Source organism: Cnephaeus nilssonii (genome assembly GCF_951640355.1).
Source record: "Cnephaeus nilssonii genome assembly, chromosome: X".
NCBI classification, from domain to species: Eukaryota; Metazoa; Chordata; class Mammalia; order Chiroptera; family Vespertilionidae; genus Cnephaeus; species Cnephaeus nilssonii.
The window spans coordinates 125,985,214-126,009,292 of NC_137071.1; the positions used below are offsets into that span (position 1 = coordinate 125,985,214).

Here is a 24,079-nt window from a genome sequence, read left to right on the forward strand (position 1 = left end):
TCATCACCACCAAACCAGTATTATATGAAATGTTGATGGGTATTCTTTAAGAAGAGGAAGAAGAAAAAGATAAAAAATATGAACAACAAAATGGCAACAAATATATACCTATGAACAATTGAATCTAAAAATCAAAATAAAGGAATAATAAATCTAATGAACAGAATAAACTGGTGAATAAAATAGAATAAGAGGCATGGAAATGGAACAGAATGAGGATTCTCAGAGGGAAGGGGAGTGGGGGTGGGCAGGAGGGGATTAAACAATTATCTTATATGCATATATGCATTAGCTATTGACACAAACAATAGGGTGGCAAAGGTCTGGGGTGGGGTGGGAACCAGGTGGAGGAGGTAATGGGGGGGGGGGGGGGAAAGAAGGACATCTTTACTAATCTCAAAAGTAAAGATTTTTTAAAAGGAAAAAACAAACATAAATAATAAAAATATAACAAAAAGAGATACAGGAGATAAAAAGATACATGAGATAAAGATTGTGGAATTCAAAACAAAATGTGGTGTGAAGAGTTCCACAATGGCAGTGGGTTAACTGGAAGTTACATTGATGCTCTCCCAGGACTAAACTGGAATTATAAATAAAATATAGAAAATTCACCCTGAATAATCAACTGAATACTAGCTGGAGAGAACCCTTATAACCAAAGATGGAAAGTGGAGACCACATAGAGACTGGTAGAAATGCAGAGGCAAAAGAGGGCAGGCTGGGTTCCCATAGACAGCAGCTGAAGTTCTGGAAGGATATCTCAGCTGTGGGGGGGTCCCACTGACAAATATGGGGTCTAAACCCCAAGCTGGACTCCTCAGCCCAGAGCACCAGAACTGAGAATGGTGCCCACATAACATGTGGTTGTGAAAATCAGTGGGGTTGCTGTTTGCCAGGGAGAGATGGCTGGAAGTGCAGGCACCCTCTTAAAGGGCAAAAACCATAAAATTTCATGTGCAGCCACTCACCTTGACCTCTGGCATAGGGAGGGCAGAGTGGACTAGAGCTGTGCGAGGAGAATTCATGGTTGAGGACTCTGGGTTAGAGTTTGGAAGGCAGCCACCCCCATTTCATGTGCTGAGTCATTCATCAATACTGCAGAGGAAATCTTTCTCAGGCAGACCTTTACTATCCAGGCACCTTTATCCCAGGGGTGAAGCAATTTCCCTTCCCTGTTGGAAAACCTCCTGCCCCACCCTGTTCAGTCTACACTTTGCTGTGGTCTATAGCCTGAGGTTCATTAAGAGGCTGAGAATAACAATCAGACTGCAGGCAGAGGTGGATTTCTGGATGCAATGAGTCTTTTCCTGATCTTGTTCTGGACACAGGGGTAGGAAAAACAGACCCTGGTGCACTTATTTTTCCTTTCCAAAGGCACCCAGCCCAAGCAGAGGGAGCCACAAGTTGTGCATTGCTGATAGCTCCAAACATGGTACTCAGGGCCAGTCACAAACAGCATTTGGACATTATCCTATACTAGAGATTTGGAGCAGTAGCAGATCTACCTAATGCATAGACACAAACCAAAACAGGCAGCCAAAATGGAGGAAAAAAACCTAAATGAAAGAACAAGAGAATTCTTTAGAAGAGCTAAACTAAATGAAGATAATAAATTTCTAATCTATAGAGTTCAAAATAATGATAGCAAAGATGCTCACCAGCATGAGTAAAGATATAGTAACTATGAAAAAAAGACCAGTCAGAAATAAACAATGACATAGCACTAATAAAGAACACAGTGAAAAAATACACAGCAGATTAGGTTGAAGCTGAGGATTGGTTCATTGAATTACAAGACAGGGTAGAGAAAATCACTCAATCAAATCCAAAAAGAAAAACAATTAAAAATAATAATTGAAGAAGAGGTTAAGGAAGCTTGTGGGACAACATGAAACATAACATTATTTGTATAATAGGAGTGCCAGAAGGGGAAGAAAGTGAGCAAGGGTAGAGAACATGTTTGAAGAAATAATGGCAGAAAACTTCCCTAACCTGGTGAAGGAAAAGTCACACTAGGTCAGGAGGCACAGAGATTCCCAAGCAAGAAGAACCCAAACAAACCCACACTCAGACACAACATAATTAAAATGCCAAAATTTAAAGACAAAGAATCTTAAAGGCAGCAAGAGAAAATAAATTTGTTACCTATGAAGGAGTTACCATAAGGCTTTCAGATGGTTTCTCATCAGGATCTGAAACTGATATTATTATACCCAGCAAGGCTATGATTCAAAATACATGGTGAAATAAAGAGCTTATCAGACAAAGAAAAAAAAAAGACTAAAGGAGTACATCATCACCAAGCCAACACTGCAAGAAATGCTGAATGGACTGCTGCAATGAGAAGAAGAAATAGAGAGAAACAGGCTTACAGAATTAAAATGGCAATAAATAAGTACCTATAAATAATAACCTTAAATGTAAATGGGTTAAATGCTCCAATCAAAAAACGTAGGGTAGCTGAATGGGTAAAAAACATGATGCAATTATATGCTGTCTACAAGAGACCTCCCTGGTCACAGTGCTGACTGGCAGTCATTTCTGTTCGCTCCACCCTGGTGATTCCCTAAGATCCCACCTCATCCAATTTACAACCCCACCCAAGCTGCATGCAGCAGCTTTTGCATATGAATGGTCTTTCCTTGCTCAGGGTAAAATCTCTCAAATGAACTGCAGCTGGGTCAGGGAGCCCCAAACCCATCAATAAAAGGCCCAACACCTGGCACCAGCACCAGCCTGACTTGCTTCACAGCTGGGCCTCGTCTGGGCACTTCCAAACTGGATACAAAGAGGAGGAATCTGAATATCTCTCTGTAGCTCCTTCTGGGTGGCCCCAGGCAGTGGCTGACTCTGCACTCCCTGGATACCCAAGAGCCAGTGTACCCAGTGATCAGTATCAGACCATACCAGATTACAACTCTAAACATCCATAAGCGACTCACATAGGATGAGAGTGAAGGGAGGGAAAAAATTGTCTATGCAAATGAAAATGAAAAAAAAATGGAGTAGCAATACTCATACTTGACAAAATAGACTTCAAAATGAAGGTCATCACAAGAGACAATAAAGGTCACTACATAACAATAGTGGGATAGATCCAGCAAGAGCTTGTAAACCTGAGAAACATATATGCATCCAATATAGTAGCACCTAAATATATTTAAAAAACACTTCTAGAGGACTTTAAGGGAGAAATTGACAGCAATACAATCATAGTAAGGGACTTTAAAATCCTGCTGACTTCACTGGATATATCTTCTAGACAAAAACTTAACAAGGAGGAGAACAAGATGGCAGAACAGGCAAGCCCCATGCTGCCTCCCACAACCACATAAAAATTACAGCTAAAATACAGAATAACTGTAATTCCTAACTGCTAGAAAGCTGGCTGAATGGAAGTCCGACAACTAGAGAAGTAAAGGAGAAAGCACACAGAGACTAGTAGGAGGTGTAGAGGCGTGGAATGGGCTGTTCTGGCACCCACATGTGCCACTTTTTTAATCCTGAGGGAGATCATCTCTGTGGAGGCTGCCCAGAGGGGCAAGGGGGCGCAGCCCCACACCAGACACCCAGCCCAGGACCCCAGAGCTGGGAAAAGAAGTCACTGTAACTAAAAGCTGTAAAAACCAGTGAGGATAGAGGCTACTAGAGACCCAGCTGCTCTACTTAAAAGGCCAGCATACAAACTGAACTTACAAGGTCTGCTTCCTCTAAGCTCCAGCGCCAAGGCAAGGATCTGAAGGACACAAACACATCCAAGGAGAAACTGGATTGTCTGGCATTGGGGCAGGAACTTGGAGGCAGCTTTCTTCCAGATGGAGGTGCTTGCAGGGGTCATTGTTCCAATGCTGAGACCTTCTGGGTTGCAGGGCTAACTGGCAGCCATTTCTGTTTGCTCTGCCCTGGTTATTCCCTGAGACCCCGCCCCATCCAATTTGCAGCCCCACCAAACCTCTGGGCAGCAGATTTTGCATATGAATGACCTGTCATTGCTCAGGATAATATCTGTCAAACAAGCTGTAGCTGGGTCAGGGAGCCACAAACTTATCAATAAAAGGCCCAAGACCTGGCATCAGCAGCAGCCTGCCTTGCTTCACAGCTGGTTCTTGTCTGGGCACTTCCAAACCTGATAAAAAGAGGAGGAATCTTCAGATCTCTCTGTAGCTCCTGCTGGGTGGCCCCAGGCAATGAATGACTTTGAACCTCCCTGGATATCCAAGAGCCAGTGTACCCAGTGGTCAGAATGAGACCATACCAGATTACAACTCTACACATCCATAAGTGACACACTCAAGGGGCAGACTCAGTGAGCACCAAAGCCCCACTGAAGCAAGTCCTGCTCTATAAGGGGTTTCTCCTGCACAGCAGTTCTCCCACTGTAGTCCCAGCTGGTCCTCATAGCCAATTGACCTGGAGGTCAATTCCTCCCAGTGACACCAACAGCAATAAAGGTTCAACTACAACAAGACTTTGCACACAGCTCACAAAGGGGTGCATCAAGAGTATCCACCTCAGGTGATTGGGGAGGCTCAGCCACTGGACCTTATAGGACACCTAGCACACAAGGCCACTCTGCCAACTCAAGGAGACATAGTAGCTCATTTTCAATACATAGATACACAGGGGAGTAGCTAAAATGTGGAGACAAAGAAACATGTCACAAATGGAAGAAAGCAAAATACTGGATATAGAGTTCAAAATCACTGTTATAAGCTTACTCAAGAACCTTCTAGAAACCTCCAAGGGAGTTAGTGAGACTTTCAAGGATCTTAGTGAGAATGCAAAAAAAAAAAAAAAAAAGGGACCAACTAGAAATTAAACATACACTGACTGAAATAAAAAAATAATATACAGAGATCCAACAGCAGACTAGAGGATCACAAGAATCAAGTCAAAGATTTGAAACACAAAGAAGCAAAAAACACTCAACTGGAAAAGAAAAAAGAAAAAAGAATACAAAAATATGAAGTTAGTATAAGGAGCCTGTGGGACAATTTCAAGCGTACCAACATCTGAATTATGGGGGTGCCAGAAGAAGAGAGAGAGCAAGATACTGAAAACCTATTTGAAGAAATAATGACAGAAAAATTCCCCTACCTGGTGAAAGGAATAGACTTACAAGTCCACGAAGCACAGAGAACCCCAAACAAGAGGAGCCTAAAGAAGACCACACCAAGACACATCATAATTAAAATGCCAAGGGCAAAATACAAAGAGAGAATATTAAAAGCAGCAAGAGAAAAACAATTAGTTACCTACAGGGGAGTACCCATACAACTGTCAGCTGATTTCTTAACAGAAACTATGCATGCCAGAAGGGAGTGACAAGAAACATTCAAAGTGATGAATAGCAAGGACCCACAACCAAAGTTACTCTACCCAGCAAAGCTATCATTTAGAGTTGAAGGTCAGATAAAAAGCTTCACAGACAAGAAAAAGCTAAAGGAGTTCATTCTCCGCAAACCAGTATTATCTATATACTAGGGGCCCAGTGCAAGAACTTGTGCACTTTGAAAGGAACTGTGGGCCATGAGGCTGAGGTAGGCACAGAGGCAGGTCTCAGCCCATCCTCTGCGCCCCTACCTTGCCCCTCCCACTGTGGCCCCTGGTTCCCTGTCTGCTGGCAGCCCCACTCCCTCTGCTGCTACTCCCATGTGCTGACGGTGTTGACCCCACTTGCACCCACTGACGGCACGGAGCAATTGGGGCCAGCGCCAGCGGCGGGTATGAGTGGGAGCAAGCAGCGGCTGCTGCCCCAATCGCCCCTCAGGAGCAGAGGCAGGTGGAGAAGCCCTCAGGGGAGATCAGGGCCAGCAGCCACCGCTCATACCTGCTGATGGTGCAGAGTGATCAGGACCAGTGTCAGGCACTGGAAGCGGGTGTGAGCAGTGGCTCTCGCATTGGCTGCGGTGCAAGTGGAGCCAGTGCTGGCAGTGGGTATGAGTGGGGCCAGCGCGGGCAGCAGGTGCGAGCGCTGGATGGGACCGCAACATGCTGGGCAAAGAATTTTCAGTAACCACCATAGGCTCGCCCTGATGACAGCGACTGGTGCCATGCCTTGGTCTTGTGCCTCCGTTCATCTGCTTCACCATCCCGCCACAGCCAATGCCCACCATGTTCCACACACACCTCCTGGTGGTCAGTGCATATCATAGTGACCGGTTGTTTGGTTGTTCAGGTTGTCCCGCTGTTTAGTCTATTTGCATATTAGCCTTTTATTATCCTATATAATAAAGAGGGAATATGCAAATCAACCACCACTCCACCACAAAGGTGGCAGCACCCACAGCGGAAGCAGGGGTTTCCGTAACACAAGATGGCTGCGCCCACAGCGTAGGCCAAGTTCCCATAAGGAGCCTTAATGAACAATCAGCAGGGACCTGAGGCTGCGCCCCTCCCCCTGCCCCTGTGGTGCTTGACAGGGGACCTCAGGCCATGCCCCCCACCTAGCAGGGCTTGACAGGGGACCTGAGGCTGTGCCCCCACCCTGGTGCCAGGTTGGAGAACCTGATGCCATGCCCCCCACCTGGCAGGGCTTGACAGGAGGCCTCAAGGTACGACCCCCACCCCAGTGCTGAGCCAGGGGACCTCAGGCTGCTCCCCCTGCTCCAGCCAGGTCAGGGACATCAGGTTGCAGCCCTCACCTTGGCGCCAGGCTGGGGGGACCTCAGGCCATGCCCCATGCCCTGGTGCCAGGATGGGGGACCTCACACCACACCCTCTGCCCATCAGGGCTTCAGGTGCGCCCCCCTACCCCAGTGCTGGGCCAGAGGATCTCAGGCTGTGCCCCCCCACCCAGCAGGCCTTGATGGTGGACCTCAGGCTGTGCCCCCCCACTCAGCATTCCTTGACGGGGGACCTGAGGCTGCACCCCCCTGCCTGGAAGGGCTTAACAAGGGTGGGACCAGCTGGGTCTGGATCTAGCCCAATGCGGGGGGCTGGCTGGGTCTGAGTCTCATGCGATTTTGAGACACATGTGGGTGGGTGGGGACTTGACTCTGGGTCCCATGGCATACCCCAGATTCTGACAGGAGGAAGATTTTCATATACATTTTACTAATTTTCTTTCATCTTTGACACTATTATAGAGAAAGGGAAAATATCAATATTAAAATATTTCCTCTAATTAATCCCTTTTTAATGTGCACAAATTTCATGCACAGGGCCACTAGTATAGGATATAAAAGGCTAAGTGACTGACCATGCGTCCATCCGACCAACCGGCATAAAGGATGGCATGCTTTATGCTATAGATGTGAAAGAGAGGAGAATATAAGTGTGAAGTCACAGAAATATTTGTTAGGTTACTATAGAAACATCACCTGTCTGTCAATGCATCAGATGTTTTCGCTTACAATTTTGGCAATCTGATCGAAAAGATTGATACTATTTGATAGCAATATGCTCATTAATGGTACAGGGTGACATTGTCACATTATTAAATAAACATCAAATTGTGATGCTTCAAATAAAACAAATGAAAAGTGTATGGAATTGATGAATGACAAGCATCTTAACAGCACAAAACATAGCCAAACACATTTACAATTCAATCTAAACAGTCAACATTAATATTTGATAATATTTCTAAACTAGAGGACCGGCGCATGAAATTCATACATGGGGGGGGTGTCCCTCAGCCCAGCCTGCACTCTCTACAATCTGGGACATCCCTCTCACAATCCAGGACTGCTGGCTCCCAACTGCTCGCCTGCCTGCCTTCCTGATTGCCCCTAAGCACTTCTGCCTGCCAGCCTGATCAACCCCTAACCACTCCCCTGCCAGCCTGATTGCCCCTAACTGCCCTCCCCTGCCAGCCTCATCACCCCTAACTGCTCTCCCCTGCTGTTCTGGTCCCCCCCAACTGCCCTCCCCTGGAGGTCTGGGTCCCCCCACACGGGGTCCCCCCCTCCCCTGCAGGCCTGGTCCCCCCAAAACTGCCCTCCCCTGCAGGCCTGGGTTCCCCCCAACTGCCCTTCCCTGCAGGCCTGGTCCCCCCCAACTGCCCTCCCCTGCAGGCCTGGTCACCCCCAACTTCCCTCTCCTACAGGCCTGATCCCCCCCAACTGCTCTCCCCTGCAGGCCTGGTCCCCCCCAACTGCCCTCCCCTGCCAGCCATCTTGTGTCCACATGGGGGCAGCCATTTTTGACCATATGGGGGCAGCCATCTTGTGTGTTGGAGTGATGGTCAATTTGCATATTAAGCTTTTATTAGATAGTATAAATTATATAATGTTTAATTTTCTATATTTTTAAAATATTTATAAAAGTCATTAAATTAAAAAATGAATGTTTATTTATGTATGTGCGGCGCATATGACACACACTGGCAATTTAAAAATAAATGTTTACTTACGCATGTGCAATACATATAAAGCTCTCGCTGGTGCCAATCACACGCATGTGTTTCAATTTGTCATTGTTAATCTTGGATTTGGTTGTTTTTGTTGACATTCAACATAAACCACCACATCGCTATTTATTCATCAGTTTTCAATAGTGGACACAATTCTTTACTTTATCTTTTATTGTTATTTTATTATCTTTTAATATTAATAATAATAGTAGTAGCAGTAGTATTATATTTTAATAATTTTGATTTGTTTTAAATATATACATATCAAATAATTTTATAATACTATTAGTGGCCCAGTGCATGAAATTCATGCACATTAAAAGGGGATTAATTAGAGGAAATATTTTAATATTGCTATTTGCCCTTTCTCGATAATAGAAGTGTCAGAGATGAAACAAAATTAGTAAAATGTATATGAAAATCTTCTTCTTGTCAGAGTCTGGGGTGCACCATGAGACCCAGAGTCAAGTCCCTGCCTACCCACGTGCACCTCAAAATCGTGCAAGACCCAGACCCGGCCAGTCCCACCATTGGACTAGATCTAGACCTGGCCGATCCCACCCTTGACAAGCCCCACCAGGCGGGGAGTGCAGCCTCAGGTCCCCTCACCCAGCACTGGGGTGGGGAGTCATGGCCTGAAGTCCCCCAGCCCCAGCCAGGGCACAGGGTGTGCCTTGAGGTCCCCTGTCAAGCCCTGCCGGGTGGAGGGTCCAGCTGCAGGTACCCCAGCCTGGCTCCTGGAAGGGGGGGCGCAGCCTCAGGTACCCCATCAAGCCCTACCAGGAGGGGAGTGCAGCCTCAGGTCCCCTGTCGAGACCCACTGGTCAGGGGGGGCATAGCCTGAGGTCTCCTGGTCTGGGGCAAGATGAGCAGCCTGAGGTCCCCCGGCCCGGCACTGGGGTGGGGGATCACACCTTGAGGTCCCCCATCAAGTCCCGCTGGGTGGGGGTACAGCCTGAGGTCCCCAGGCAGGGCCCCAGGGCAGGGGGAGCAGCTTGAGGTTCCCCATCAAGCCCCATTGGGTGGGGGGCATGGCCTGCGGTCCCCCTTCAAGCCTTGCTGGGTGGGGGGAATGGCCTGAGGTCCCCTGGCCTGGCACCAGGGTGGGGGGTGTGTCCTGAGGTTCCCTGTCAAGCCCCATTGGGTGCAGGGCATGGCCTGAGGTCCTGCATCAAGCCCTTCTGGGTGGGGGGCATGGCCTAATGTCCCCCGGCCTGGCGCCAAGGTGTAGGGCACAGCCCGAGGTCCCCTGTCAAGCCCCATGAGGGCGGACGGGGGGCGCAACCTCAGGTCCCTGCTGATTGCTCTTTAAGGCTTATTAGGGGAACTCGGCCTCTGCTGTGGGTGCAGCCATCTTGTGTTACGGAAACCCCACCTCCGCTGTGGGCACCGCCGTCTTGTGTTACGGAAACCACCGCCTCCGCCTCCGCTGTGAGCGCCACCATATTTGTGGTGGAGTGACGGTCAATTTGCATATTCCCTCTTTATTAGATAGGCTATTATATATAGAGTATTTTGACATGTAATTTTTTTGCAGTAACATAATTACCAAACAAATCTTTCTTTTCGTTTCCTAATATGAAATGTTGAAGGGTATTCTTTAAGAAGAGGAAGAAGAAGAAAAAGATAAAAAATATGAACAACAAAATAGCAACATATACAGACCTATCAACAATTAAATCTAAAAATCTAAATAAAGGAATAAGAAATCTAATGAAAATAAACTGATGAATAAAATCGAATCAAAGGCATGGAAATGGAACAGAATGACAATTCTCAGAGGGAAGGGGGAATGGGGAGGAGGGAAGAGATTAAACAAAGATCTTATATGTATACTAGAGGCCCGGTGCACGAAATTCATGCACGGAGGGGGGTTGTCCCTCAGCCCAGCCTGTACCCTCTCCAATCTGGGTCCCCTCAAGGGATGTCCCAGGGATCGGGCCTAAACGGGCAGTCGGACATCCCTCTCACAATCCAGGACTGCTGGCTCCCAACTGCTTGCCTGCCTGCCTTCCTGATTGCCCCTAACCGCTTCTGCCTGCCAGCCTGATCACCCCCTAACCACTCTGCTGCCAGCCTGTTTGCCCCCAACTTCCCTCCTCTGCCAGCCTGGTCACCCCTAACTGCCCTCTCCTGCAGGGTTGATCACCTCCAACTGTCCTCCCCTGCAGTCTTGGTCCCTCTCAACTGCCCTCCCTTGCAGGCCAGGTGCCTCCCAACTGCCCTCTCCTGCTGGCCATCTTGTGGTGGCCATCCTGTGTCCACATGGGGGCAGGATCTTTGAACACATGGGGGCAGCTATATTGTGTGTTGCAGTGATGATCAATCTGCATAGTACTCTTTTATTAGATAGGATAGAGGCCTGGTACAGGGGTGGGGGCCAGCTGGTTTGTCCTGAAGGGTGTCCCGGATCAGGTGGGGGTTCCCATGGGGCATGGGGCGGCCTGAGCGAGGGGCCTGTGGTGGTTTGCAGGCGGGCCATGCCCCCTGGCAATGCAAGCGGAGGCCCTGGTATCTGGAATTTATTTTCCTTCTACAATTGAAACTTTGTAGCCTGGAGCAGAGCCAAGCCTGGGGCTCCCTCCGAGGCCCGCAGCCATTTGTGTTGGGGTTATAATTGAAACTTTGTTGCCTTAAGTGGGTGGGCCTGGCCAGGGTGTGTGGAAAGCTTTGCTTCCCCTGTTGCCGACGGCAACCCTGGCCTGCTCTCTCAAGCTCCATTCTGCCGCCATTTGTTTGAATTTGTTTACCTTCTATAATTGAAACTTTGTAGCTTGAGTGGAGACTTAGGCCTGCAACGGCTGGCAGAAAGCTTGGCTTCCTCTGTTACCTAGGAAACCTTGCTCTCTGTGGCTGTAGCTATCTTGGTTTGGGTTAATTTGCATAGTAGCTCTGATTGGATGGTGGGTGTGGCTTGTGGGCGTGGCTTGTAGGTGTGTCGGAGGTATGGTCAATTTGCATATTTGTCTATTATTAGATAGGACTAGAGGCCCAGTGCATGATTGAATCATGCACGTGTAGGGTCCCATACACGCTTTCGCTTTTCGCGGTGGATCTGGGTGCCTGTCCGCTGGTGCCGGAGCAGACAGGCACCCAGCTCCCCCACTTTTGATGGTTTGCGGCCGCTGAGGGGGGCTACCCTGCTGTTGAGAGGCGCAGGGGGCGCCCCCTGCGCCTCTCAACAGCAGGGTAGCCCCCCTCAGTGGCAGCAGATCCGTGCCTCTCAATGGCCCCAGCCACGCTCCGCCCCCGCCGCGCCGCGCTCCGCCGCGCTCCGCCCCGCCCCGCCGCGCTCCGCCCCCGCCACGCTCCGCCCCCGCCGCGCCGCGCTCCGCCCCCGCCGCGCCGCGCTCCGCCCCCGCCGCCATCTTTGTTGGGTAATTTGCATACTCGCCCTGATTGGCTGGTGGGCGTGGCTTGGGTGTAGCGAAGGTGCGGTCAATTTGCATATTACTGTTTTATAAGGTAAGATATGCATTACCTATTGACACAGACAATAGGGTGGTGAAGGCCTGGGGTGAAGCAGGACCCTGGTGGAGTGGGGCTGTGGAGGATAAAAAGAGGGATCTGTAATAATCTCAACAATAAAGTTTTTTAAAAAGCTCCCCAGTAACAAAACTGAAAATCTGAAATAAAAAAAAAAGTATAACAAGGAAACTATAAATGACACACTGGATCAGATGGATTTAGTTGTCATTTATAGAATATTTCACCTCAAAGCTGCAGAATGTACATTCTTCTCAAGAACACATGGGACATTTTCAAAGATAGACAACATGTTAGAACACAAAAAAGTCTATACAAGTTTAAGAAGATTGAAATCATATCAATATTGAAATCAGAAAACAATGAAATGAAATTATAAATCAACTACAGTAAACACACTAAAAAACATTCAAACACATGGAGGCCAAATATCATGTTATTAAGCAATGAATGGGTTACCAATGAGGTCAAGAAATAAATTTTAAAAGTTCATGAAAATTAACCAACAACAGCCCCAAATTTCTGGGATATAGCCAAAGCAATCCTGAGAGGGAAATTCATTGCACTACTGGCCGACCACAAAAAAAAAATAATAATAATAATAATCACTAACTATTTAATCCTACAAATAAAAGAATTAGATAGATAACAAGAAAAGCCCAGAGTAAGTAGAAGGAAGGAAATAATAAAGATGAGAGCAGAAATAAATGACATAGAGCCTAAAATATGATACAAAAAGTCAATGAAACCAAGAACTAGTTCTTTTAAAGGTTAAACAAATTTGATGAACCATTAGTCAGATTCATCAAGAAACAAAGAGAGAGGACCCAAATAAATAAAATCAGAAATGAAAGCGAAGAAACCACTGACACCACAGAAATACAAAGGATTGTAAGAAAATATGATGGCTCTAGCTGGTTTGGCTCAGTGGATAGAGCGTCAGCCTATGGACTGAAGGGCCCAGGTTCGATTCCAGTCAAGGGCACATGCATGGTTATAGCTCAGTCCCCATTGAGAGGGCATGCAGGAGGCAGCTGATCAATGAATGTCTCTCATCATTGATGTTTCTATCTCTCTCTCTCCCTTTCCCTTTCTCTCTGAAATAAATTTTAAAATTTTAAGAAAACACAAACACTATGAACAACTATATGCCAATAAGCTGGACAATGTGGATGAAATGGAAAAATTCCTAGAAAAAAATAAAAATTTCCAAAACTGAATCAGGAAAATCAGAAAACCTGGATAGGCCAATAACAACTGATGAAATAGAAGCAGTAAGAAAAAAACTCCCAGCAAACAAAAGGCCTGGTCTGAACAGCTTCACAGGGGAGTTTCACCAAACCTTCAATGAGCAACTAAGTTATCCTCCTCAAACTATTAGAAAAAATCAAAGTGGAAGGAACACTTCTAAGCTGTTTTTATAAGGCCAGCATTATCCTAATTCCAAAACCAGATAAAGACACTACAAAGAGCCCTAGCCGGTTTGGCTCAGTGGATAGAGCATCGGCCTGCGGACTGAAGGGTCCCGGGTTTGATTCCAGTCAAGGGCACATGCCCGGTTGCAGGCTCAATCCCCATTATGGGATGTGCAGGAGGCAACCAATCAGTGACTTTCTCTCATACTGATGTTTCTCTCTCTCTCACCTTCTCCCTTCCTCTCTGAAATCAATACAAATATATTTTTTAAAAAGACACTACAAAAAAAGAGAAATACAGGCCAATATCCCAGATGAACATAGATGGTAAAATCCTCAACATAATTCTAGCAAATAGGATCCAGAAATACATTACATTACAAAGATCATACACCATGGCCAAGTGGGATTTATTCCAGGGATGCAAGGCTGGTACAATATCCACAAATCAATAAACGTGATACATGACATAAAAAATGAGAGACAAAAATCACATAATCATATAAACTGATGCAGAAAAGGCATTTGACAAAAATTCAATACCATTTCTTGATAAAAAACTCTCAGCAAAGTGGGAATAGAGGGATCATACCTCAACATAATAAAAGCCTTATATGACAAACCTACAGCCAACATCATACTCAATGGGCAAAAAATAAATCCATTTCCCCTAGGAACAGGAACAAGACAGAGATGCCCAATTTCACCACTCCTGTCTGACATAGTACTGGAAGTGCTAGCCATAACAATCAGACAAGAAAAAGAAATAAAAGGCATCCAAATTGGAAAAGAAGTAAAATTGTCATTATTTGCATATGACATGATATTGTACGTAGAAAACCCTAAAGACTCCTTAAAAAAATACTAGAATTAATAAATAAATTTGGCAATATAGCAGGATACAAAATTAACACCCAGAAATCTATGGCATTTTTATACACCAATAATGAACTCTCAGAAAGAGAAATTTAAAAAGCAATCCCATTTACCATTGCAAGAAAAAAATTAAGATACCTAGGAAAAAATTTAACCAAGGAGATAAAGGACCTGTACTCAGAAAATTACAGGATGCTGACAAAAGAGCTAGAGGAAGACAAACAAATGGAAGTATATACCATGTTCATGGATTGGTAGAATCAACATCATTAAAATGTCCATACTACCCAAAGCAATCTATAGTCAATGCAATCCCCATTAAAATACCAATGGCATATTTCACAGACTTAGAACAAACTCTCCAAAAAATCATATGGAATAAAAAAAGGCCCCAAATATCTGCAGCAATCCTGAGAAAGAAGAACTAAGTTGGAGGGATCACAATACCAGATAGATATCAAGCTATACTATAAAGCCTCTGTTCTCAAAACTCCCTATTACTGGCACAAGAACAGATATATAGACCAATGAAACAGAACAGAGAACCCAGAAATTGACCCAAGCCATTATGCTCAATTAATATTTGACAATGGAGGAAAAGCATACAATGGAATCAAGACAGTTTCTTCAATAAATGGTATTGGAAAAATTGGACAGATACATGCAAAAAAAATGAAACTAGACCACCAACCTACACCGTACACAAAAATAAAATCCAAATGGATAAAGGACTTAAACATAAGATGAGAAACCATAAAAATCTTAGAAGAAGCAATAGGCAGCAAAATAGCAGACATATGTCATAGCAATATCTTTACTGACACAGCTCCTAGGGCAATGGAAACTAAGGAGAAAATAAACAAATGGGACTACATAAAAATAAAAAGCTTCTGCACAGCAAAAGAAACCATAAACAAAACAACAGGAAAGCCTGCTGCATGGGAGAACATATTTGCCAATGTTATCTCCTACAGGGAACTCATACAACTTAACAAAAGGAAGACAAACAACCCAATCAAAAAATGGGCAATGGCCCTAAATAGATACTTTTAAAACAAGACTTAAGGAAGGCCAAGAGACATATTAAAACATGCTCAAAGTCACTAATCATCCAAGAGATGCAAATCAAAACGACAATAAGATACCACCTCACTCCTGTCAGAATGGCTATCATCAACAGATCAACAAAGGAGAAGTGCTAGCGAGGATGTGAAGAAAAAGGAACCCTCGTGCACTGCTGGTGGGAATGCAGACTGGTGCAGCCACTGTGGAAAACATTGTGGAGTTTCCTCAAAAAGTTAAAAATGAAACTCCCATTTGACTCAGTAATCCCACTTCTAGGACTATATCCCAAGAAACCAGAAACACCAATCAGAAAGGATATATGCACCCCTATGTTCATAGCAGCGCCATTTACAACAGCTAAGACTTGGAAACACCCTAAGTGCCCATCAGCAGATGAGTGGATTAGGAAACTATGGTACATCTACACATGGAATACTATGCTGCTGTAAAACAGAAAGAACTCCTACTATTTGCAACAGCATGGAGGGACCTAAAGAGTATTATGTTGAGCGAAATAAGCCAGTCAGAGAAAGATAAGTATCACATGATCTCACTCATATGTGTAATCTAATGAACCAAATAAACTTATGACCAAAAAGAGACCCAGAGTCATAGTAATATGAACGGACTGTTGAACCTCAGAGGGAAGGCAGGGGAGAGTGGGTGGGAAGAAATCAACCAATGAACTTGTATGTATCTATGCATAACCCGTGGACATGGAGAATGGGGTGGTGAGGGTCTGGGGGAGAGAGGGAGGATGGGAGTGGGCTGGAAGAGGTTAAGGGTGGGGGGAAGGAGGACCTATGTAATACTTTCAACAATAAAGCTTTTTTTAAAAAAATGGATTAAAGACATGAAAATAAGACATGAAACTCCTAGAAGAAAATATAAGCAACTAAAAGATAGATACAGAGACAGTAAAGCATCAAACAGACTGTCAAATTACAGGGGGAAGGTTAGGGAGAGGTGGGGGAGATAAGAGATCAATCAAAGGACTTGTATGCATGCATATAAGCATAACCAATGGATGCAAAACTCTGGGGGGTGAGGGCATATATGGGAGTGGGGTGGGGGGGCAATGGTAAGATATGTACACATATAATACCTTAATAAAAAAAATGGGGAAAAAAAAGAAAATATAAGCAACTCCTAGAAGAAAACATAAGCAGTAAGCTCCTTGACATCGGTCTTGGTGATGATTTTTTGGATTTGACAATAAAAGCAAAGGTAAATAAAGCAAAAATAAACAAATGGGGCTACATCAAACTAAAAAGCTTCTACACTGCAAAGAAACCATCTACAAAATCAAAAGGCAACCTACTGAATGGGAGAATATTTGAAAATTATATATTTAATAAGGAGTTAATATCCAAAATATATAAAAAACTCATACAACTCAATACATCCCATTAAAAATGGGCTCAGATGCCCTAGCCAGTTTGGCTCAATAGATAGAGCATTTGCCTGTGGACTGAAGAGTTCCATTCCAGTCGTGGGCACATGCCTGGGTTGTGGGCTCGATTCTCAGAGGGGGCATGCAGGAGGCAGCCAATCAATTATTTTCTCTCATCATTGATGTTTCTATCTCTCTCTCCCTCTCCCTTCCTCTCTGAAATCAATAAAAATATATTTTAAAAGAAAAAAAATGGGCTAAGGATCTGAATAGACATTTTTTTCACCTAAAAAAACATACAGATGGCCAACAGACACATATAAAGATGCTCAACCTCATAAATATCAGTGAAATGCAAATAAAAATCACAATGAGATATCACCTCATCCTGTTAGAATGTCTATTATCAAAAAGACAAGTAAAAACAAGTATTAGCCAGTATGTGTTGAAAAGGGAACCCTCCCCATTGAGCGAGGCTGTGTCACGTGGCCTAATGTTGGCGTGACGGTTGGATGCGGGCGCGGTACTGCGGGTCCTGATTGCTGCAGCTTCTTGTCAGTGTGATGAAGATTGGCACCCAGGCCATAGAACCTGTTCCTCAACATCTGCTCTTTACTGGGACATGCATCTCTGCTCTGCTAGTTGCTCAGATACCATTTGCTTTTGACTCAAGATGATTTGATGTCTTATAATAAACTTATTAACCATGATGGCTACACAGACATTAAGCATAGACAGTTATCAAGATGGGCAACAAATACAAGTAGTTACAGAGTTAAAAATGGAGCAAGATCCCAACTGCTCTGAACCTGTTGTGGAAGGAGTGAGCCCTCCCCCTGTGGGGTCCCAGACACCGATGGATGCAGACAAGCAGGCCATTTATAGGCACCCACTGTTTCCATTATTAGCTTTGTTGTTTGAAAAATGTGAGCAATCCACGCAGGGCTCAGAAGGTACAACTTCTGCCAGTTTTGATGTGGACATTGAAAATTTTGTAAGGAAGCAAGAGAAGGAAGGAAAACCCTTCTTTTGTGAAGATCCAGAAACTGACAATTTAATGGTCAAAGCAATCCAGGTTTTACGTATTCATCTTCTTGAGCTGGAAAAGGTTAATGAACTCTGAAAAGATTTCTGCAGTCGATATATTGCTTGTCTAAAAACGAAAATGAACAGTGAAACTCTCTTAAGTGGAGAACCTGGAAGCCGGTACTCTACTGTCCAATCCCAGCAGATTCAAAGTGCCATCACAGGCACTCTCAGCACCCAAGGAATTGTGGTGCCTGCATCCGTGCTGCAACAGGGAAATGTAACTATGGCAACAGTGGCAGGTGGTACAGTTTATCAGCCTGTTACAGTCGTCACTCCTCAAGGTCAAGTGGTGACACAGGTGTTGTCAACCTGGGACAATCAGAATCCAGAACTCCCAGCTTCAGTTACAGTTAAACCAAGATTTGAGCATCTTGCATCAAGACAATGGCTCATCCAAGAACAAGAGGGGAGTTCTGCCAAAACATGCCACCAGTGTGATGCGGTCCTGGCTCTTTCAGCAATTAGGGCATCCCTACCCAACAGAAGATGAGAAAAAACAGATTGCTGATCAGACAAAGTTGACACTACTCCAAGTTAACAACTGGTTCATCAATGCTAGAAGATGAATTCTTCAGCCGATGTTTGATTCTAGTTGTTCAGAAATTCCAAAAACAAAGAAGAAAACTGCTCAGAACAGACCAGTTCAGAGGTTTTGGCCAGACTCCATTGCATTCGGAGCCAAACAGCCACCACCCAATGGGCTCGCCATGTCAGAAGGAGCTGTTGTGACGATCACCATGCCCATGAGCATGGACGTGGACAGCCTCCAGTCTCTGTCCTCAGACGGCGCCACCCTGGCCATGCAGCAGGTCATGATGGCGGAGCAGAGTGAGGACGAGTAAATAATGTAAATAAATAATGTAATTAATTAATGTAATTAATGTACACCATGGTGACTATAATTAATAATACTGTATTGTACATTTGAAAGTTGCCAAAAGAGTAAATCTTAAAAATTATCATCACAAGAAAAAAAATTTGTGACTATGTAACATGACAGATGTTAACTAGACTTATTGTGGTGATCACTTTGCAATATATAAAAATATAAAATCATTATGTTGTATACCTGAAACTAATATAATGTTGTTTGTCAATTATAATCTCAAATAAAAAAAGAAGATTCTTGTATCCTCTGGTTGTCTTTTCATTGTTTTTGCATAATTAGTCAAGGTTCATGTCCTCTAAAAATGGTATAATTGTCCAGGAAGTGGTGCTTGAAGATGTCATAAATTTCAGAAAAATGGCCACTAGTGTGGAAGACATCAGAGTCTCAGCTCTGTCACTTCCAAGCTGTTTGACCTTAAGCAAAATCCTTTACTGCTATCAGCTTTGGTATCTTCATTTCTAAAATGAACTTAATGTCTTCTCTACCACACACAGTTGTTGTAAGGATTAAAGTGTAATAGCATATTATTAGGATTAACACTCTCATGCTGCAGGTAAATTCCCCATTTTATAGTCCACTATGTTTGTACCTTAAGACTGGTGTCCTCTCAGTGCCTATGATGGGTATCTGCTGAAAGCCACCTTTGAAAGAAACTGAGTTCAGAGGCCACACTCAGGGATAGTTCAGGCTCCAGGTAGAGCGAGGGTGTCCAGGTTGAGTCAGGGGTATGTGTATGGCACTTAATCTCAGAAAGGGAGATTTGAAAACTGTGTGCTCAAATCTTAGAATGGGAACTCAAGACTGATCAATGTTATTTCTTTCTTGTCATTTCAGGTGCATGATGACTGTAGAAGGCGGTTTTCCAAGGAATGTTGGTTTGGCCGTTTCCGAAAATCAATCATTCCTCCAACCGCCTTAAGCGACCCTAAAGGAAATGGTGAGTAGCTAAACTTTAATCTCAGAAATACACTGGGGAGGAAGGGAAGGTGAAAAGATTGGAGAAAAGGACTGCAATTAAATTATTCTCCTTAGCCAGTTAAATATTTCTGAGGAGTAGGAATGTGCATATGTGTAGAGATAATTCATTTCTCTTTAGACCTTTGGGATGGTGAATGTTGATATTTATGGTGTATATGTATGTGGGCATATTCTCTGTAGTCTCTGTCACAATTGTTTCTGAATGATCAGAATTGGAAAGGCTCTTTCAGACTGTTGGCTCATCTGGAGCTTAAAGTCAACTAAGTCCCTTAATCCCTCTTCACACTTGATGCTGCTAAGCTAAATTTCTATTGTCTTGTTCTGCTGCAGTGTATGTCCTCAAGCCTAAAGGTCAAGCTTAAAATTTACCCTTTTTTTGTCTTGTTGATGCATCTGCCCATCTGGGTACTTCAAAGTTGACAAGCTAGCCTTCTATGTTTTCATTTGAATTGATTAAAATTGTTGAATAATACAGGACATTCCCTTAAAGTTAACATCAGCCTATACAAAAGCAATCTTGTGGACATAAGCATTTACCTGGTTATGAATCTGCCTGACATTGCTACATTTCAATCTACATTGCCACCCAATTTTAATCAAATTGTTCACAAGATTCTCTGGACAAACTTGGCCTTGCTCAAATGCAGATGTTCCTAACTCTGAGGTAAATGCTAAATGGGGTTGCCAGTGTTTCTGTTTTCTTGGGATATATTCCTAGAAGTGGGATTACTGGGCGAAGTTCTATTTTTAATTTTTTGAGGAAGCGCCATACTGTTTTCCACAGTGGCTGCACCAGTCTGCATTCCCACCAGCAGTGCACTAGGGTTCCTTTTTCTCCACATCCTCGCCAGCACTTTGTGTTTGTTGATTTGTTGATGGTAGCCATTCTTACAGGTGTGAGATGGTACCGCATTGTCGTTTTGATTTGCATCTCTCAGATGATTAGTGACTTTCAGCATGTTTTCATGTCTCTTGGCTTTCTGTATGTCCTTTCAATAAGTGCCCATTTTTTATTGGATTGTTTATCTTCCTTTTGTTAAGTTGTATGAGTTCCCTGTAAATGTTGGAGATTAGGCCCTTATCAGATATAACATTGGCAAATATGTTCTCCTATGCAGTGGGCTTTCCTGTTGTTTTGTTGATGGTTTCTTTTGCTATGCAGAAGCTTTTTATTTTGATGTAGTCCCATTTGTTTATTTTCTCCTTAGTCTCCATTGCCCTAGGAGCTATATCGGTAAAGCTATTGCTACGACATATGTCTGATGTTTTGCTGCTTGTGGATTCTTCTAAGATTTTTATGATTTCACACAGTCTCTCTTTTCTGGGTCTTAGCACTTATTTTTCATCCCCACCCACCAAAAAAAAAATCTTCATCCAGATATCTGCATTGCTCACTTCTTCACTTTATGCAAGTCCCATCTCATATGTCACCTCCACAGGAAAGCTGTCCCTGACCACCTGTCTAAAATAACACCCCCTCCAGTCTCCGTTCCCTTTTCCTACTTAGTTTTCTTCATATCACATTATTTTTAATATTTCTGTGTTATGCTCTGTCTACCTCCATTAAAATACAAGTTCCACTAGATCAGAAATTGTTGCTATCTTGTCTACCACTGTATTCTCATAATATAACAAGGACGAGCACAGAGAATGCCCGCAATACATATTTTTTAGATAAATGAATTAATGTTTTAACTACTATTGTGTTAACATATTACCTTTTGTTTAAAAAATGTTGAAAAGGGTACTACTTTTGGATAACATGTTCAGGGAGAGTAACTACTTCAAAGCTATACTTCTGAAAGGATATAGCAGATGCCCCTTAGCTGAATCCTGGAAAGCCCTGAAAATTTGGTGCATGACTGGCTAGCTGGCTTAGACATTGGCCCACAGAGGAAGACTGCTTTAGATTTTTCCAGGCAAAACAGCCATGCAATCTTCTCAAGTCAGCACTTTTTCTTCAAGCTCCCTTTCACACAGATTACAATAAATGGGACATCTCAACCCACCCCCCAGCCCAAACCAATCAGGACCGAGCCACATGCTTTTTTCCCTTTGCATTTATTTTTGCTGAGGTATCCCTAGAAAGCCACAAGCTCAGAGGTTTGGAGGCTTACTATTTGTCTACCATCTCCTAGGGGGGGGCATTGCTCAGTGCCTATTCCCCTGCCAATAGGCTCTAAGACTCATAAGGAGCTGGCAGGCTTTGGCAGTTTGGAGTGCTGTAATGATACTTCTCTATGGAGAACTTCAGTGTTGGAAGCTTCTCTCTTGTTCAGATAATTTCCCTATAGTCTTTTCCCCACTCAAAGTTGGTGTGACAGCTTGGAGTGCTCTATCCGAGCCCAAGGGGAGTCACTAAAGCTCCCTGCTTCACCCCACATTGAAATGTTCAATCATTTGTTTGTGGATAAAAGGCAGCCTTTCCTCCTCTCTTTCCTGACCTGGTATCTTCTCACTATGAGAACCAAGGCAGACCCCAGGCAGAGAGTGGACTAGTTGATGTGCTGATCCTCCTTCTCAGCTCTCAACCTTTTCCTTCTCAGTTTCTCCTCAGCATTTTATTAATTCTTGGTTGTGGCACCAATTTTTTATTCCTTATATTCCAACATACTCTTGTGTATGAACCTGTCTCCTCAGCTTAAGAGCAGGGGCTATACTCCAGCAATATCCAGCATGCTTATTAGAATGTAGTAGTTGCTCACAAAATGTCAGCTGCAGGGCAACAGTTGGAAAAGCCCCTTGGGTTTTGTATCGATTTCCCCTCTGTTCCTCTATCTCAGAATCTAGGATAGAAGGAAACTCTGGGAGATATTGGAAATGTCTATTAGCTTGATTATGATGATGGTATCATGGGTGTTTGCTTATGTCTAAACTCATTAAATTGTATACATTAAATATGTTCAGTTCTTTGTATATTCATTGTACCTCAAGAAAACTTTTTTAAAAAAGTGTTTGCAAAATTTAATATTAAGTTATATCTTGTTTCCATCTCAATGACCTTGTTCTTTTTTTCCTTCTTTTTCTCTTTGTATCAGGCCAATTAGCAGTATCTTCAGACTTCTGGAATCTTGATTGGTCATCAGCCTGTTCATGTCCCCTTCTCATCTTCATCAACTCTAAAAGTGGCGATCATCAAGGAGTCATCTTCCTCAGAAAATTTAAGCAATACCTTAACCCATCTCAAGTGTTTGACCTGTCGAAGGGTGGACCTGAAGCCGGGTAAGCATGGCATAAGGGATATAGTGGGTATATAGAAGGCTTTGCCTTTTATACATTCTAGACTAGGATAGGCTTCCTGGAATTAGTTCTAGTATCTGGGCAGGAAATACCTATTTTCTGAAGTCAGGACACAGACACATAATTCCTGAGTATTTGGGGTTGACTGGTATTTTGGAGGACTTTCAGCCCTCTCCCAGAAATCCTTTCAAGCCCATATCCTGCTCTCAGATTTGCTCCACCTTTTCTGGTTAAAAAGAAGTAAAACTGTCTCCTTACCTCAAAGGAGGCAAATAGATATTGCTGTCAATATTTCCTATCATTCATTCCCCCCCTCCTCCCCAATGGGGCCAAATAGTTATATCTCTACTACAGGCCTCTTTTATTTGAGGACTATCTGGCTTTTCAGCCCTGGCTTCTGTGAGCCCATTGGCCACCATGTGAGACACTCTTCCTGGACCTCAGCAGGTAGATTTAGCTAGGTAACTAGTAGCTTCCAGAGCAAGGTTTGGCATAGGATTAGTATGGGCTAAGGCAAGGCCTGATTTCCAGGACTGCCTATGGGAGCATTGCCTATAATTTTAGGAAAGCAGAGAGATAGGGGCTAAGGGAAAGAAAGATGTAGCTTGTTAGCAGGGTAAAGAAGGAACAGTCCTTGGGCCCTTTGTAGGAAACATTGTAGGAAAGAGTTGTAAAACCCAGCAGTCCATTAAATGTTTCCCTTTTCTCCTTTTTCTTCCAGGCTGTCCATGTTCAAGAACTTTGTTCGCTTTCGCATTGTGGTTTGTGGTGGAGATGGCAGTGTCAGCTGGGTCTTATCTCTGATTGATGCCTTAGGATTGCATGAAAGGGTGAGTCCCTAGCTGACTCAGTTTACCCATTGCTAGGAAGACTGGAGTGTGAAGCTTCTCATCCCAAAAAGTCCCTAGTCTTCACTCTCCCTGTCTGTAAAATACATGTTTCCCATTGGTTTGATACTTAACCTGACTGGTAGATTTCCAATCTAAGCCTGCTCACCTAGACCAGTGGTCGGCAAACTCATTAGTCACAGAGCCAAATATCATCAGTACAACGATGGAAATTTCTTTTGAGAGCCAAATTTTTTAAACTTAAACTTCTTCTAATGCCACTTCTTCAAAATAGACTCACCCAGGCCGTGGTATTTTGTGGAAGAGCCACACTCAAGGGGCCAAAGAGCCGCAGTTTGCCGACCACGGATCTAGACCATTTTCTGGTTGTCTATCTGTGGATAGAGAAATGAGGAAGTTAACAGGAAAAAAATGAGCAGTGCTCTATTTTCCAAGACCCAA

The 24,079-nt window shown here is 43.9% G+C and overlaps 1 protein-coding gene and 1 pseudogene across 2 annotated transcripts in view; both read left to right on the top strand.

Moving 5' to 3' along the window:
- The window catches only part of DGKK (diacylglycerol kinase kappa), a 144,026-nt gene that overhangs the window by 74,254 nt on the left and 45,693 nt on the right, over positions 1–24,079 (top strand). Inside the window, exons 8-10 of the mRNA XM_079764664.1 lie at positions 19,407–19,509; positions 22,589–22,772; positions 23,512–23,620. Coding sequence (XP_079620790.1) covers positions 19,407–19,509; positions 22,589–22,772; positions 23,512–23,620 — 396 coding nt within the window. The remainder of the gene's footprint in view (positions 1–19,406; positions 19,510–22,588; positions 22,773–23,511; positions 23,621–24,079) is intronic.
- LOC307095477 (homeobox protein PKNOX1-like) lies at positions 17,080–18,525 on the top strand (annotated as a pseudogene). The gene has a single exon. The product of its transcript is annotated as a homeobox protein PKNOX1-like (transcript).